Source organism: Stegastes partitus, unplaced genomic scaffold (genome assembly GCF_000690725.1).
Source record: "Stegastes partitus isolate 25-593 unplaced genomic scaffold, Stegastes_partitus-1.0.2 Scaffold8, whole genome shotgun sequence".
Classification (NCBI taxonomy): Eukaryota; Metazoa; Chordata; class Actinopteri; family Pomacentridae; genus Stegastes; species Stegastes partitus.
In genome coordinates, this window is record NW_007577739.1 from 1,012,356 (window position 1) to 1,030,909 (window position 18,554).

Genomic DNA, 18,554 nt, shown 5'->3' on the forward strand with positions numbered 1-18,554 from the left:
TGTTTATTTTCTTCCAAATCCTTTAATATATTTCCATACTGGTCTCGTATGTGCTTTGTGTAAACATAGCCTGCAGTTCAAACAAAAAGTCACTGAATGTTTGTCACATGATTGTTGGTCACAGCTCCAATGGCTCTTCACTTCTCAGGTGCATTCAGTGCAGATCTTCCTTTTTTTTTTTTTTAGCAAAATCTGGTGCAAACTACTTTTACAAATCCTTTTTTTTGTTTGTTTGTTTTTGACAGAAAACTAGATCCATCCAAAAAAGTAAAGTAACTCTTGAAGAGAGGCTGTGAGACACATGAATTTTGTCTTCGTCATGTTTCCAATTAAACATACTGAATGATTGTTTCCGTTATTTTTGTCATTCTCCACTCCTCCGTCTCCCTCCTTCGCACCTCGGTGAGGAAAAATCTTTAAACTTCTTTTATCTTTTCCTGAACAATCCTGAAATCCACCAGACCCTCACCAAGGGTCAAGATAGAGGTCACAGGGTTAAAAAGGGTTGAATGAAGGTAAAAAAAATAAAAAAATAAAAACAAGACTTCACAAGATTTTAAGCAGAGATTTGGTTAATTTCCTCTGACAGAGCAGCACATCACACATGATTCCTTCAAGGACTGTTGGAAAGCTCCTTTGATTGCTTCTGTTTTCTGGTTCTGATAAATGATGTAATTTTGCAGATTTTAATTGTATTTTTTTTTTAAAGGTGACAGGCCTTTTTAACCCACCAGCAGGTTTTAAGGTTCAGGGATTAAAAGAACTGAGATGTAACTCTACACAGCTCTAGAATGAGCAGATCTATGAAGCTCCCATCTCTTTCTATTCTCACTACTCCACACTTGCTGCAGCTCAAGCACACCAGCTCAGCTTCAGTCATGCTCAAACACTGTAAAACTACTTTACATTATAAAATGGCAAGCTGTAATATTGGAGTCATTCAGCCACTACAACCCAGAAACCAGATCTGAAACAATGATGCCAGACAGCTCAGTGCTAGAAGGTGACAGGATTGGATCTCTGAGCTTGTTCCATATGAAACCATTGGTACGTTTCAGTTCTTAAAGTCCCCTATAGCTAATTAGTGCATTAACAATGCTAAAAATATAAATGTTTTCATCACCTGAAAGAGGTTTTTAAAAGAATCAGTCAGGCTACAGTAGGGGGTGAAAATAATTTAGTTTTACTGGCACTACAACAAGTGCACATAAATATTGTAATAAAATGTACAATAACCTGGTAATATACTTAATTCTTCACTTAGTTTTCTTCTTCATATGATGCTAAACTGTCACTGCCAAAAGTAAAAGCTGTAAGACACGTCAAGCGTCAGTGTTCCTCAAACAGAAGCGAACACAACAACAGCATTTCCTCTAAAACGTACATGTAGCGAGGCCTTGAACCAGAGACTAAGTCTTCAAAGATTAATTCTCTTCTGTGATCCTGTTCTCATTACAAGAAGCAGGGGACTCAAACGCACATAATAACAGGGCGGACTGCTGTTCCTTTGTAACATGTGGCTACCTAAATGATCCTAAATAAGATAGATGACAAGGATAAAGCAAATCATAATCGGCATTTTGCACAATGGAGCATAATAGTCTGTGGAGAACAAGGGACAGCATACAGAGCTCCTGTTTCCATCGCCTGCAGCAGCACACCTAGTCGAGAGCAATTAAAATGAGAGGATTCAATTTTGTCAAACACCAGGAACCTAAGATAAATCTTGTATCTCATTTTCCAGCGGAGGACACTCCCTCACGCCGCCGCTATCATGTTTGTTATGGTATTTTTCAGAAACAGCTGGCTACTGACGGAGTTGCTAAAACAGCCCCCTTCCCCAAATCATGCTAATCCCAATCATTTCAGCGTGAGACCCAGGGGTGAGCGTGATGGAGAGTCGGGTGAGACTGTGAATAAAAGATGGTCTCAGACTGAAAATTTAGACAGAGCAGGAGGAAGAGGAGGAGGTGGGGGGGAGAGCAAGCCAGCACGTCGCTGCATGGTTTCCATGTGGGAGCAATCCACTTACTTGAACTGATAAAGATTTAATTAACACAAGACTCTGCAATTACTCCATAATTAAAGTAATTTGTCCTCTTGTTTGGATGAGTAGGCAAGACGCCACATGTGCCTCCATAAGAGCCAAAGAGAGGAAAAAAAAAAAAGGGCAGGAGGTGCTCAAGGAGGCAAACTCTGCTGCCCCAGTTTAACGTTGGAATTTAATGCTTGATTTTCCAAACCTATTTTCCCCACATATGTTCTAATAAAATATTTGTATCAGCTTCTCTTTAGCCTGTGTTTATTTGCCTTTTATTTGACAACTCATTTGTTATTCATTGAGAAAGTAATAAGCTGAGTAGGCTGAGTACAAAGTATCATCAAGAGCCACATGAAATAGTAAATAGGCCTGATATAATCATAATCCTCTTCAAACTGCACTGCATACAGCTTTGAATTGTGTAGTGCTACGGAGCCGGCTGCAAGCTAAAGCAGGAAAATACGGGAAAAGGAAAAAAGTGCCATGATTTTGTTTGACAATTCAAATTGCGGGGAATCAAAAGTGAGAGTCCGGTGTGAGCTGTTTGACCTTGGGCCCGGGTGAAGCCAGGTATCAGCGCAGGTGAGCAAAACAAGCCTCCACAACAAATAGCAGCTAACCTCACACGATGGAAAGAGTGAGGAATTAACGTCCAGCGTGCGCCGCCGTGCTGTGGCGGTCCAATTTGCCAGAAGATATTAAAAAAAAAAACAACTAAAACAACTGCCAAGTTTACTATTAAAAAACCAGGGAGACAAATGTGCCTTGTGTTTGCTTCTGAGGGTCGTATGTGCTGCTACTTAATTTACACGAGGGGAAGAGCACTATCGCTTATTTACAGATGATGATCTGCATATAATTTGCTTCAGTTGCACGCTGGGTAATTGAGGTAAATATCACAGCCTTCAACTTGCCAGCTCAGGTGTCCTGCCGGTAGCTTGGCGCACAGCCTGCAGCCACCTGTGGCATTTCACATGTTAGGTCTCAGGGCAGACGGGCCGCAAAGAAAACACACAAAGCTCAGGCTGGACCCTTTGAATTGGACCGGATGGAGGGAGGGTTCTGCTGTCTGACAGCTGGGTGACAGACAGCTGGTGCTCGTCTCGTTTCAACCTACACGCTGCTGGCAGGTAAAATATCCCAGAAAACGGCTCAGTCACTGTTTTCTGTTTTGTGTTTAAATGCTTTCAGTAGTTTCCTGACGACTGTCGTCATCCAGCTGTTATAATGAGTCTGGTAATTTAGTATAATGTTTATTATTGCAAGGTCTTAACCTTCATATTTAAAATTAGTCTGCTAAATGTGTAAAGTTAATCCTATTTCTCTGTTGGAAAGCTCTTTGGTTCGATGTCTGTTGTTTTAAATGTGCTATTTAAATACTGGAGGCTTGACTTGACTAATGGAGGACATGAACCAATAACACTGTGAAGCAAACAAACGCTATTTCATTACTGTCACTGTGCAGTTTCCTCCTCTTAAGACTTCTCCTTAAAGGGACACTCCACCAATTCCATGCATGAAGGTCAGTTTACTCTTCGAGCAGTCTGTGAAAAACCTTTTTAGAACGTTTTCTGTTACTCTGGGGGGAGGTTTTCAAACTTTACAAAAAAATATCTAGAATCCTGATGCTGCAGCATTTTTGAATGAGTGTAGAAATTAAAAGGTGGATCATTTCTGCCTTTCCTGCTTTGTTTTTGGTGATTCTCTTTTTGAGTTTACACTTTATAAATGTATTACCTCAGTCCTCGACTCTCTCCACAGAACACCTGTGTGTGTCTCGTGCACCATTTTCCTGATAAATTCTAATTAAACGAACAAGATGATGAGCTTTCTGTTGGTCAGCCGTTCTGTTTATTTATCAAACAGGAACTTTGCATGACGATTGTAACGCAGCTCAAATATGATCCATTTAAATGAAGTTCTGTGGCTGTTAGAAGTTAATTAGGATTCAAAAGGTGATGATAAGAGAACTATGGCTTCTGTAAATTTATTATAAAGAGCAGCATGAACCTTACTTTCTCATCCAGGAAACTGGTTCAAGAAAAAAAAAAAGAAAAAAAGAAGTATCATTCCACTTTATTTGCATAACCCTGCCCTGCTTAAGGCAGGGGAGCCACCGAGTGATCTCAAAATTAGCATGCTGTCACCTTCAGTGTCTCTTCTGTCATTCAGAAAAACAGGCAAGTGTGCAGACATATGAACCCATTTCACATCTACTGCAGAAATGTTAATTAGGAAGCATGGCATCCCACAGCTCCATTCCTCTCCCAGTGCCTAACTGACATGTTATGTATTTAAATCCCTTTCATGCGCCCTTATTATAGAGAAGATGAAGTCACATGCGAATGATGGAAAATGTCATCATCGTCATCGCCGTACAATGTTTTCTCTCTTTTTTTTTTTTTGCATGCGCATAAAAATAAAAGCTAAAAATTGCACACAACTGCGCGTATCTTCCAGGAAATTTGTATGTGCCGTGCCAGGATTTAGATAGGAAATAAAAGAACATTGTAATTAATTTGACTGTAGACGCAAAAAAAAAAAAAACATGTAATGTAAAAGATTAATCAGTGGAAATGTTAAATATATAGCCTACATACATCTCCTGTGGACGCCTAATTGCACATACAGAGGATTTCCAGCCATCTATAGGCGTGCCAATTTAGATAATTCAGTTGTTTCACATGTAGTTGTGATGTATTTATATGTAGTCTTTTTGATAATAAACATCAAACTTTCATTTCTTTGCCCCCCTTTTTTTTAGCTATTGGATGCTGCAGGCTCACTGGTTGGATGGGCATCTTTCCAGCAGCTCTATTGTTGAGGAAATAGTGCCCTCCTGTGGCTACAGCGACGAACTACACCCTGGTGTTTCTCATGCAGTCATTCTCTATGGCAAATATTAAGATGATAAGATAGAACATAACATGTGAGTAAAACAGACTTCAAGAAAATTCTTTGCCTTATCTAAAAAAAGAGAAAAAAAACACTGATAGAGCTATCAAAACTCAGAGCCATTTTGGCAACCAAGATAGCAGAGAAATGCTCATACAGAGGAATGATGAAACACATGTGTAACTGTGATTAAACATTGCTGCTGCTGCTGCTGCTGTGCTGCTTGTGTGAACACAGCTGAGACATCTGGAGTTCAAAGGCAGAAAAGCCAACAAATCCTCATCAACTGCACACACTCTTCAAATCAGTGGATCGTTTAAAAAATGGCCTCGAGTCCCTGAACGTTACCCACAAGTATGAGATGTAAACTGTCAGACAGAGAGAGAGACAGAGAGAGATGCAGCAGCGCATTTTTAAAAAATATTTTATTCTTTGCAAAGGAGGCATCGGGAGCATCAGTGCGTTCTATGGCTTGTGCACAGAGTTCCTGTAGGAGACAAAATCATAGAACAAGCCCTTGGGTGAACTGCGGGCCCCACCCATGTTTACCGAGGAGGAATGTTTGAGGCAGCTACTCTGCAGCTGTTACAGAACACGGTCTGAAGCAACGGGCACAGTGTCGGAGCTGAACGTGTGAGGAGGAGGAGGGAATGCTGCTCTACAGTATGTGACCCTGCTGCACGGCAGTTACACAAAGTGTGCACAAGTCCAGCGATTTTGCGGCGGGAGGGGAAGTGTTTAATGCTGCTGACATTTTTAAGAATGCAAAGTATGTTTCTCTTAGGAAGGAACCAAAAAGGAGAAAAAAAAAATATCCCAGTCGTCCACCACTGCTCAGAAAATCACATCTTTTTCTGTGGAGTCTGGGAGCCCTTAATCAAGGTGGATTTTACCTTTAGAGTTTTATAAATCATAGAACATTTGAAACACTATAAAAGGAACGTCACCCTGGACGTGTCGGAATTTTAATCCTCGCTATTATAATCGATAAGTTAGAGGCTACCCTCTACATGTGGGCACAGTCTGGTGAGCGAACATCGCAGAAGAAGAAGAAGAATGCACTGATTCGTCCCAGATTCTTTAGTTTCAATTCATCTGCTACTTTGCTGTGGACAACTTGACTCATCCACACACAATGGAACTCACCAAATTTGGCATGGGGTGCGATCGTATCATTGTTCTCGTGGAGCTACTGAGCAGCCTCGACCGTAATCCGGAGCTGTCAACATTCCACCATAGCAGCAGTTTGGGTTTAGGATTGTTTACGGAAACACTTTGGATTGGAGAAAAGAGAAAGAGAAAGAGAGAGAGAGAGAGAGAGTGGCCGTTACGTTGCTCACATGGCGAGAGAACAGCTCCTCCGTATATTTGGTATAATCTCTGGATGCTGCTGAGACTGTGCCCAGGTTCGACAAATCATTGGATCAGACCCAGCGTGGGATAAAGCTAACAACAGTGTTGATTGAATACAGTACATGTGTGTGTGTGGGGCAGGGACGCGGCTAGCTAGCGCGCAGGTGTGGCCGACGCATGTGGGTTTTTTTTACAGCTTCAGTGCTGCGTTTAACTGCAAACAGGCCTTACCTGTAGCAGGCCCAGCTATGGAGGAAGCGAGTCGTATAACTGGAGCACCGCCGGCGAGGAGAGTCAATGTATTTCAGTACATTCATTGTAAAAAAAAAAAAACCCTGCGACCTTGTTTTAGTTCCTGTGTTCTCTCTGGTAGCGTTTTGGGTGGTGGGCGAGATCATAGAAAAGGGGGATTGGAGGAGGGGGGTGAAATGATGCAGGGCGATTTAAACCGCCCCGGGGCACCCACACAGTCCAACCCACACACACACACACACACACACGCAATCACGCATACACTCAAGCATTCGCACACACACATTATATATGCAGGAGAAAAATATATTAACATTTGCATTACAAAACAGTACAAGGGCCTCAGTGTAGTAAAATACCTCTCGAGTCTAAATCCACGGGGGGGTCGTCGTCTCCTTGCGTCTTCTGTATGCAAAACTATCTCTCTCTCTTTACCTTCAACAAAATATCTTTTGTCATCTATGAAAAATATTCCCATACTTAACTGGGATTTGAGGCACTGGATTAGATCTCTGTACACGAAAAAGTCTTTGTCCCCTCCCTCGAAGTTTGTCGGGCGAATGGAAGCCACCTCCGGAGAGCTACATGATTTGGATGCCATTACGGGTTAAGGGCCAAGAGGCCAACGGGGACCATTTAACTAGTTAGCCATTAAACCCCCAAGTTTCTCCTGGCTTTTCTCCCAGCCAACAGTCCAGCTGTCTGGCTCTGTAAAAACTCTGTCTCGGGCCCACCGGGAACTCAACAATAAACCCCGGCCCCCTCTTTCTTTCCCCAACAGATCCAACTACACCTGCTCACTGTTGTTTGGTTCAGTCTGATTCATGAGCGAAATCAGTTCATTCCTTCCGCGACCTTACTTTTACAGCCATCTGATGGAAAACCAGCAGGCATTGTCGTTTAAACAGCCCAGCGCCGGAGCCTTGTTTAAAGTGGTCGGTTGGCAGGACAGCTAAAACAGTATTTCATTCTGGAGGAGCCATGCATTTGTGGTCCAGTGTGCTCCACGTCTCTGTATCCCACAGTGGCCATCCAAACAGCCACAAAAGGCCCTGAACAATCTGTAATGGCTCTCTGTTGTGCAGAATCCACAGTATATGACCAGAAGAAAAGACTTACTCCTTTCCACAGCTGGCTTACATGAACAAAAGAAAGCACAAAATAATCTGAACAGTTTCACAGCATGTTGGCCTTCCTGTTTAATCTTCTCTGCCAGAGCAGGACCCTCCAGCTCAGTCCACTGGGCCCTGGAAGATTAGCTTGGAACAACCCTGAGTGAGGCTGAGCTGGGTGGCACAGAAGGGGCAGGCGGCGTGGAAGGCGTGGGTGCCGTGGGGCAGAGGGATCTCCGCCCAGTACTTGACGGACTTCTCCGAGCACACGTGTCCACACGGCACGAAGGCATGCGTGGGCGCACCTGTGTCCACGTAGAAGGCCGGTTCGCAGCCCAACCACAGCGGAACGTAGGGCCCCACCACCCGGCACATGGGACACTCGCGCTGAGTGTTGGGCTCCTGCTCCGAGCGGTGGCCCCAGTTGTGGTAGCCGTGCACGTGGCCACACGCCAAGTAGACCCAGGGCTGCTTGTCCTCCAGGGATGAGAGGGCGCGGCTGCGTTGCATGCTGGGGAAGGCAAGCGTGTTGAGACCGACGGGGCACTGAGGCCGCGCTGCGTTGATCTCCTGCCTGAGAGCCTCCAGGTGCTTCTGGGTGGGAGTGTGGAAGAGGCCTTCTGCAGTGCGCCACAGCAGAGTGGCTCCACATAGATCCACCAGGGAGCCGTCCTGCAGGATGTTACTCTCATTCTCCACCTGAGGAGGGTGACAGAGGCGATGTACATTTAGTTTTACGTGCCTAAGACATAATAATTTGCTAAACACACTCTGTTCAACGATGAAACGTCTGCTGAATGCTCCGCTGTGCTTCTGTCATGCCACAGTGACACTTGGAGATACTGACCAGTTTGCCTGGGGTCTGTGCTGAGCGAGTCTCTCTCAGCGTGTAAACATCCCCACAAACAGAGATCTCTCTCCACACGCCGGGCTTCGACTCTTCCGTGAACCCACCCTTAGGGTGCATTACCAGCACGCCATTGGTCGTCAGGCCGTCCATGTGACCGTCAGGGTTTTTCCATTTAGCAGCTTTTTCCTGGAGGCGAGACAGAGCATAGATGATGACGCAAACTGATGTGCTGTGTGGCATTCTGCTTTTCACATAACGCTGCATGTGAGGAAAAAAAAGTTAATTCCTTTATCTGGTTATAATTTATAGATCTGACAGCATTAGAAACTAGACATATAATCTGACTTTTCAAAAAGCAGCGTAAGTAGAGATACTGGATAACCACCACGGTACACTGACTAGTAATTACCCCAAGGAAGATGTTTTTGGAAGAGTCAAACCCAGCTGCATAGATGCGAGCGGTGAAGGGAGGGTTGCGCTCGCAGACAACTCGGCAGGCAAAGCGGGAGATGGTGCTCTGCGTGATTGGAGTCTCCTCTCCTTCTTGGCCTCCTGCTATGGTGTCGGTGACCACAAAGTCTATGGGACTCTCAGTGGAACGGCCAATCTACAGAACAATGTTAATCAATATTATGCTGTTAATCAGTTTCTTGTGATCAGCACACTGGTATAGATGAGGACGCTCCTAATTCCCTGCAGATGTGTGAACTGTTCTGGCAGCTGAGCTTCGCCAATTTGGGGCAGCTTGGATTTTAATGCTGCAAAATCAAAACCACGCCGCTCTGTGTGTGGCCAGAAATGTAGAGACATTGCACATTTTGTTAAGCACATTATGTTCCTCTAATATGTATATGTATTAATAAGATTAGTTTTAATAAGACCACAAACTCCAACACTGAGACAATTCTCAAGCTGAACAAACAGAGGTAAAAATAAGCATTTCCTCTTTCATTTCCTCTTTTTTCTCCCCAGCTTCTTGCCCTGAAGACCGTTTTTTTTTGTAAACGGTTTCCCCTTCTCTGCTGTGTGTGTTATTCCAGTGTTGTCCAAACACACATGGACACAATACTGGGCTGAATGTGAAGCACGTGTCTGCGCTGCTAACTTCCCTCTTGTCACCGTCGCCCTGCTGTACGTTCAGATTAATGCTACAGACGGAGCGGCTGACGGCGCACACGGGGGCACATGGGCTCCCCGCTAACGTCTACGGTCGAGGAGGAGAAAACAACAGACTTTAAAGGCACAGCTGTTGTGATTTACTGCAAAAGTTTGGACAGTCATTAGAAAAATCAACAGAAAATACAATGGCAGCAATTTGGATTATGCAAAACACTGACTGAGTTTCTTAAATGTGAGGTTTTGATCTCCACCGTGTGTAGTATTGAGCTAGATTGTAGATTTGACCGTGAATGCGTCCCCCTCAGCTCTGGATCTGGTTTGTAGTGATCTGAATCAAACACAAAGGCTCCAACAGGTCATCCAAACAGCTCACAGCGTACCTGAACTGCCTTTTACCTGAAACATGTCCGTGTCTTTGTCATGGCTGTACTCCACCACCACCGTCTGGTTCCTGGACAGCGTGTAGGAGATGCTGTGTTGGCCTTTGCAGTTCACGGCCTGAAAACGCGACAAGCAACTCATAAATAACATGCTGGCGATACCGTAATTTGAACACCAACAAATTTATATCTTGAGCTGTTAAAGTACACGCACACAACAACAAAGCAGCGTTTCATTATTTTAGCGAAGTCGGGGGGGAAAAGCTTTGATGTCTCGGTTTGTGGCTTTAACACCGGATCTGAGAGTGCCAAAGGTTCACAAACAGGAACTGCATTAAAAAGTGGCTTACACAATCACTGCCTCTCTGGTGAGGCTAAATTAAAGACTAGGGCCAAAACAAGCCCATTATTAAAACACATGGCTCTCAATTGATGAGTCACATCCGAAGATTCAACACTGGCTGGCTGGAAAATATATGTATGTCCCCTCTAACTTATGAGAACAAAATGTAACAGGCTTTTCTTTTACCTCTCATACAATCTGGTTTATTGCGTAATTTCTTCGTCGTGTTACCTAAAACCAAAGGTCTGCGGTAGGAAATTCTGGAAGGGGAACAGAGAGAAGCATGTAAAGTCACACTCTCGTGACGGCGACCGTAAACTGCCCAGTGGCCTCGGTTAACACGGGCCCGTCCACCGGCTGAACAGCCTCCGTCGGCCGCCTTAAAGCCCGGGCCCCGGCTCTCATCAACACTTTTACCACATGCCACTATCATCCTGCTCTAATCTGCAAATTCCATTTCCCAAACATCCCCCTCCTCTCTGTCACGTGCAAGAGGGAAAGAGGGAGAGAGAGAAAGTGGGTCATCGGAGCTGCCACGCTCTGCTGTAACATCAGAGACAGACGGGGACAAATGTCATCATCACATGCAGTCTTGTCTCGACAGCGCTGCTACAAACAAATGGTGCCCCACCTGTTCGACGGCTAAACGGAGTTCACACACACACACGCCGAACACAAAGATATATTTTTATATATATACACCACGCCCCCAAAACATTCCCCCACCACCACCACGAATTGAAGGAGTCAATATTAAAACATTTTGAATAGGAATGGCTGGCAGTGGCATCATGGGAGCTCCTCATTATCTGTCATGAACACCAGCGTGTGCACAGACACGTGAGCGTTCCCTCTTAGCCACGGAGCATTCTCAGTTCATTCGTATGCTGCACTGTGAGGGAGCAAGAGTGGGTTGGGGACTGCTGTAGAAAAGGAGGAGATGGCTCGTTTCATTTCTGTGATTTAAATATTCAATCTTCCCCTCTCTTCACATCAAGTTCACCAGCCTGCTTGTCTCTTAAGGAAAAAGCTATTTTTGACCGTGTGCGACTGGGAGCAGAGGGTCGGCCTACTGCGACAGCTTCCTCCTGAGCTCACCCCCCCTGATCCCAGGCCTGGTAACAGGGTGGCGGCGAGGAACACGGTGGTGGAAGGGGAAAAAGGTCACAGCAGTTCCCATCGCTGAAACAGCCTGTGACTAATTCTCTGCATGGCACTCGGCGCTCCGTTGTGCTCGGCAGTAAAAACAGCCACATCCAGTGAAACAGTATTTCTTCAAACTCGCTGTGTTGTGAAGCAGCACAAACATTTAGCCGCGTTTCATTGACCACTGCAGTTCAAACTAAAAATGCACAATCTGTGCCGTGAAAAGGCCTCTGTCACAGAAAAACCTCCGAGCAGATATCAGGAGTCAAGTTCCACAAGGTGATCGTAACCCGAACCAGAAGGGCCTTCAGCCAGAAAGCTAAACTCCCGGCAAATGTCTGAAATATCGGCCTCCGAGTGGTGCAGAGGTAAGCAGGCCCTCTGTCTGTCTTGTTTAGCAGTTTTGCCTGGGACCCAAAGGCAGGAATGCAGGAAGGCAAACATGTTATACTGGATATGGCATTTTCTGGCAGGCGCTCCGGTGCAAAGAGAAGCTATGAGGCCCAGCGAGGAACTACAGCCATTGTAGTGGAAATGTCAACATTAAGGTCTGCCAACAATATTGTAAAGTGTTATACTGCACGTTCCACCAGCTACTGAACTCGCTGCTGCTCTGGAAAAAAAAAAAAAGAGAGAGTTTTTCGAGATTTTCCCTTTGCTGTGACTCCACTCCCTTACTCTGCTGTGAACAATACAAATCTAACTCAAATCAACTCTAGACATTTAAACCTACCGTCAATCCCCTTTGTCTCAGCATGCTGTTATACATGTTTGTCTAAAATACACATCAAAAGAAACGCAGACTGCTTTTCAGCCCCGCCGAGAGTCTGTTCATTAAATCGCTAATTCATCCTTTGTTCCGTACCTTGCTGGCCTGGGGTGTGTTGAGGATGTGCACAGTGCTTGGCTTGACACCATTGGCTTTGGTCCTCCTGTATAGCGCAAATCTGCTTTTCCGTCTACCCCGATCTCCGTTGGGCAGGGAGCCATTGTACCTGTCACAGAAGGGGGTGAGGGGGAAAAAAAGAAAACCAACAAAACGGTAAATTTTTCCTGTACGCAGTTTTTGGTAGCTGCACAAAGATACGTCTAATGAGATTTGCAGGCGAAATTCTTGTAATCACGTAACAAGTAAACACGGAGAATTAGAAACATTCATGTGTGTTGAAAAGGAGCTTTGCCACGCATTACATCACTGGCAATCTAATACACCCTATTAGTAATCTAAGCGTTACCTTGGATAATGTCTCTTATTACATAATGCTCTCTGGTGCTGGTGATTTTAGCGAGCTCGCTCTGTGTAAACTGCAGCTGTTCTTTTGCTCCGTGTCCCAGGCAGGAGCAGATTTTAAGATGCACGTCAGGTTTGCTACCACTTTGGGAACACAGCCTGGGTGGAGAACTGGCTCACACGACTGGAACACTTCTTTTTTTTCTTTTACTCCGAGCACAGTTTTATACACCGATACAGAAAGATCTGAATTTCAAAGCCTCAGCACAACCAGAGACGCATCGATTTCCAAATCACTTAATACCAGATTCCAGTTCTGCCCTTCAGTCTGCTCCTTGTGAATGGAGAAGCCCCTTCCGGTAGGACTGGTCCTCTCTCTATCCACCAGCTGGTTCCTACAGCTGGGACACCCCATGCTCTACTCCCATCCAACACACAGACCTTCTGTCGCACGCTCGCATGTAACCGCAGTACGCCGGACGCGCACGCTTTGATCGGCAGAAATATTTCGATTAAAAGCCTCAAGTTTGCATAGCGGCGGCACCTGAGGGAACGGATTCTACCGGCCGCTACATAATCTGACATTTCTGCTCTTTGTTTGGACACAAAAGCAACAGAGCCTCCTTCTGCTCCTCCCTACCTCCCTCCCAAGCTAGTCCACCTGTCTCATGTCTCCACACGGCTGGCCAGGCAAGGAAACACATGGTCCCAGTCAGCACAGTGCACAAAGCTGGCCTGTAGGACAAGCCACCCACAGAGCGATGGAGAGGCACTGGACGATTCTGTGGACAAACTATAGCTAATGCACCGACAGAAATAAAGAGTAAAATGGCAAAATGATTGCAGACCGATAACTGTGTTAGTGTTTAAAAGGTTTCAACTCCCCTATAAAGCCTTTAGCTAGAAGGTAGGCCGAATTAAAGAAAAGAAACGCCCAGTTTGCTGCTATGACGTCTGCACGAATCAGATATTGTAAATGTATTGATGAAAAATTCTAAAATAACTCCACATGAGAGAGAAATATTGATGAGCACACTTCTCATGCTAATTTAACAGTGTGCCACCACCTCTATACTCCAGTTTGACGAGACATGTCCTAGAAACTTCCCACCTAAATAAAGACCAGAGAGGCCTACATATTGTTCGGATGTCTATTCAGCTGAAGGGGGCCTATCGGCTGGCTACCTGCGCCTCAACGTCTCGCATAAAGCGCGCAATCAGATGACATGCAGCTTAGCGTTTTCCCCCCGTGATGAATTCTAACTGCAGAACACAACCCGAGCTCCGTAAGAAAATTGCCGCGCAGGCTTTCAATTATTCATCATTACATTAAGAAACAATATTCTGTCATCCAGGAACTGCCACCGTCACATTAGCTAGGACAGGCTCTTTAAAGCCGCGCTCCAACTAATTGTGATCGCTTTCCCTTTTGACCCGTGCCAGACAGACAGCGGATTTACCTTCCAATACTTAGGAGCAGGGATTAGAAGACTGGCATATCACCTATCCTCCAGGGTTGCGGTAAGGAGCCAACAGCACCTCCTACCTCTTATGCTAACATGAAAGGCTAGAATAAGGAGGAGATATGCTGAGTAGTTGTAACACTCATTAACATGGCTGGGAGGTAAGGGTGGTCTGTAGGGGTCACAGAGGATGGCACGGAGGTCAGGTGACGCTGCCACAGCCTAGAAATGACTCAGTCTGAACTGTACACCATCACTAGACAGATAAGGAAAGCTCTTCTTCATGGACGACTGGTATTTCTCACAACAATCTGTACCAAAGATGCCCCTGCGTTGATTTGTACACTTCCTTCACCGAGCAGCTCTTTATGGTGAGACGCGAAAAGTTCAATCAATAGGCCTAGTCTCCCGGCCACAATGGACAGAGGAAGCTGAGGAGAGGCAAACGCCGAGTCCTGATCAATCCATCCTTTCAGTTCCAGGATACCCATGCAGCCGCCCCCCCTTCACCCCCTTCACCCTTCCTCCTTTCACTGACCAGCACCACGCCAATCCGCCCCGGCAGAGATGGGGCAGCCATGCAAGTAATAAGAGCCACCACGGTCATGGCAACAAACCACTGAGGGAACTGCTGCTCAAACAAGCTTTGTTCCATGCTGTCAGCTATCTTGTCTACCATCAGTTTTATCAATGGGATGTGATGTCATGGCGGCGATTATACACCCGTCACATCTGATTCACATATGTGTCTTTATGTCAGGAAGGAGAACAAAAGTATCAGCTTCAAACATGCCACATGCTCAGCCTGGGGTAATAAGCAGTCAGCACTTTTTGTCCTTTACAATAAGCAGTATGAGTGAGTGCATGGGTGGAGAGCAGGGGGACAAAACCACACTCCACTCTGTGTATGCCCTTCATTAGCATCTCATTTCAAGAGCTTTGAACAAAAGCCGTATAAATGAAATTCACACAGCACAAAAACCCCCCCATAAGTGCTAATTATGAGTTTGATTAACTTTCAAGGGAGTGCCAGTAATGGTCGAAGTCCTGTCACTGATAACATAGCAGGTGTTTTCCCCCCCGCATCTGGGGCAGATAAAACCCGGGACAGTTCAATATAAACAAAATAGTTTGGAATGATGCAATTTCTGCTGAATAGAAACCCTGGAAAAAAAACACAGTAGTGGTTTTGAAATAGTGCTCGACATCAGCATGGAAAATGCCACACCGGCTGTAGTCGGTGACAAGATGAGACTTGTATATACTACTGCCACAATAACTGCGAGACTTTTTTTTTACAACACACAGGTGCTGTTTAAGATTTTGCAATACAAGTGCTAATTTGACAGTTGGAGTATCAACAGCTATTGAAACCTTACCAAAAGAATACGTGGAAAGAAAAGAGTCAACGGAAAGAATCAAGGATGTCATACTAGCGGCGTGTGTGTTTTTTTTTTATTAACCAGAAGATTAATCAGTGAAAACAACTGTGGCTTTATCTATCAGCTTTTAATACTCTGTGCCATTGATCCATTTTCTTTGTGCACTGTGATTCTATACCAGCCAAGTACAAAATCACCAACAGAAGTTTCAAGACTCTGTGGTATTTCAACATAAAATGTTCAAATCAGTGACAAGTATTGTGAAATTTAACCAAACACATACAGACATAGAAATAAGAAAGCTATCCAGATGTTCCAATTGCCATCACCACCTTACAAAAAGTGTTTCTTGACTGAGAAGCGTATAAAAAAAAACAGAACAAAAAAAAAGTTGAAAACAAACGCCGCAAGTTTCCAAGAAGAAAATCGCAAACAAACAATAATTTTAATGGTGGTGAATAATTTTCCTGAATAAAAAAAGAAGTGACTGGGCCGCAAAAAGGGAGAAATGGTGAAAATTGAAATCCCAAAGCCCAAGACGACGTCCTCAAATGTCTTACTTTGTCCACAAGTTTACTCTCACAGAGCAAAGAAACCATAAAGCTTAACAAGCAGGAATCACTGAATTTTGACTTCTTTTCCTTCAAAAAAAATGACTTTAACTGATTAATCGATAACCCAAAATAGTCGGCAAGCAGTTTAACAGTCGATTATTCCCTGCATCTCTGATTTTGAGAGAGTTTGAAATATTGTCTTCTAACTTTTACTGGGACTTTGTGGGCGAGGATACACACAATCTGATTTAGATTAACTGTAGAAGAAGTTCCCTTTGTCTTCCAGGAAATGTATTAAAATCACAGCACACATAGATATCATAAAACACAGAGGACTTGATTCACATCTACCTGATCAGTAGGTAAAGCAAAGAGAACAACTTTTAGTGTTGAGATGATGTGATTTTTAGCTGCTTCATGCAACAATAAACTGCAGGATGGTGTTTGGATGCTAAGAAAGAAAAGTCACATAGTGTGTAGCAGTGAGCCACTGATAGCACTGAGAAAAAGGGAAGAAGCCTGGGGGCTGGGGGAGGGGGACCATCACTACTTCCGAATTCCTAAAACCCCATGAATCCAACTTTAAGGTGGGCAGGAGCTTCTCCGGCCGGAGCCGCTGAGTGTGAGCCTCATTTCAGTCCAGGTTACTAAAAGTTGTCCCGGACGAGTCCATTTGATGGGGGGCTGGTATGTGCGGATGTGTTTTTTATTCCCGGTTATCAGGGAACGAAACGTCGCCACCAAAAAAAAAAAAAAAAAACTCCCAAGAAACGCCAATGTACACATTAGTGAGTGCGCACGTGTCTAAATTTGTGGAGTAACGTGAGCCCGTCGGTTTCTAAACTGGGCGCTTTCCCTGCATACATACAACGTCGCCTGTGTACTAGTAGACCTTTGCCTTACATAAGACCAGAAACCGAACTTCATTTTAAGGGAACTTGGGAGTCCCGTTGCCGAGTTACCGACCCGAGTGCGCTCTTGTGAAGTCTGAATATAAAACACTCTCTTTCGCTTTTCAGGTAGAAATGAGTCCACAAAAATAAATAAATCTCAACTTACCCCAGCACCACCAGCTCTCCGTACTTGACCGGGTCTTTGGACGGGGCGCAGTGCTCCTCTTGGCTTGACGAAAACATGAGGCTTCTGGCTTCACTTTAGCTGTAACGGTTAATGCCAAAATTAACAACGAGGGTTTTCCCGTCAAAAACAACGACGTGCGCTCATCTCAGGTCGCACACACGCGGCGGCTTGTGTGTCGGTTTGCCCACCCGAATCCAGTTTTTTCTATAAATAAACTGCTTCTCAAACTTCCTCAGCGTGACATGGCAAAACGTAACTTACTTGGCGGTTGAATCCGCTCTAAAGCAGATACAAAAACAGCGAGGAGCAGGGCCGGAACGTACCACTCGCTTCTTCTTTACTTTGTGTAGGGGGGGCTCTTCGAACAACTCTGTGTTTAAACCCTTATGTCCGGCAAAACCTATCACATATACATATTCAAACTAATTGAAATCACGCCTTAAACTGATTTGCGTTTGATTTATTCTCCAAAAAAACAGCAATCGATCCCAAAGTGCAACCGTCATGATTTTTCACCACCCCACAGGCTCCATGGTTCGCACCTTGTGTTATGTAAACAAAGAGTACAATCTGGGAATTCTTAAAGGGATCATACTTTTTCTGATATGTTTGCAAAGTTTCCAGTTTCATACATATAGGAAGAGGTTTTTTATAGCAGTTTTTCTTCGTTGAATTCTCCTCATGCAAACTACAGGAGTCACTTCTGTGTCAGTAAAACGCCTTGAGGATCACATGATTTTATTAGTATAAAAATACACACAGGCCTGAGTGAGGCTACTGAATATGGAGCAGTAATGCTGGGAAACACATGCAGGGAAAAAAACCCTCATGCTACATTTCCTGACTGAGATAACGCGCAGACAGTGAAAAGATGGTGAAATCAGATTTGCTCATTTTGTTGGTGGCCCTGTGGGCTCCTCAAAGTGCTTTATTTCATTATGACTTTATTGCAGTTGGCTGTGTGATCGATTATGCAACCTAACGACATCCCTATTTATCTGCATGCCTGGAAGTTTAATTTTCAGATTACCATTGCTCATTTTGATCATTTCATTTTGTTGTCTAGCTTCTTATTTTCATCTCTCCTTTCTGCGGGTTGCGGCCCTACGGGCACATGCTTATTTCATTCTGTAATATCTTATCAGTTGCTTGGCTGTCTGGCCATGTGAGAAGATGCAAATCAGTCTAATAATAACACCAAGGCCCAGTAATTTGCTTAATTGCTTCTTCTGAGACTGACTCTCAGACATTCTAATGTAACCGAACGTCCACACCTAATGTGAGGATGACAAGAGCCCCTCAGCCTCCGGTGTCTCCCCTCTTCCCTTATCCCACACGTCCAGTTGTTCTCAC

At 44.6% G+C, this 18,554-nt stretch overlaps 1 protein-coding gene across 1 annotated transcript; it reads right to left on the minus strand.

Annotated features, from left to right (window-relative positions):
• Nucleotides 1-5,343: 5,343 nt before the first annotated feature.
• Nucleotides 5,344-17,463, minus strand: peli2 (pellino E3 ubiquitin protein ligase family member 2). Its single transcript, XM_008283362.1, has 6 exons — nt 17,181-17,463; nt 12,357-12,486; nt 10,019-10,120; nt 8,913-9,110; nt 8,501-8,689; nt 5,344-8,352 (listed from the first exon to the last, which is right to left on the minus strand). Exons 1-6 carry the CDS (start codon nt 17,255-17,257, stop codon nt 7,774-7,776), a joined length of 1,275 nt encoding a protein of 424 aa, XP_008281584.1. The 5' UTR covers nt 17,258-17,463; the 3' UTR covers nt 5,344-7,773.
• Nucleotides 17,464-18,554: the final 1,091 nt, after the last annotated feature.

Bases quoted from the DNA above. Each gene is read 5' to 3' on its own strand.
- peli2 (XM_008283362.1), bottom strand. From the start codon at position 17,257: ATGTTTTCGTCAAGCCAAGAGGAGCACTGCGCCCCGTCCAAAGACCCG. The intron at 9,111-10,018 runs GTAAAAGGCAGT...ATTGTTCTGTAG, and splicing joins AAGACACGGACATGTTTCAG to ATTGGCCGTTCCACTGAGAG. The intron at 8,690-8,912 runs GTAATTACTAGT...TCTCGCCTCCAG, and splicing joins CCAAAAACATCTTCCTTGGG to GAAAAAGCTGCTAAATGGAA.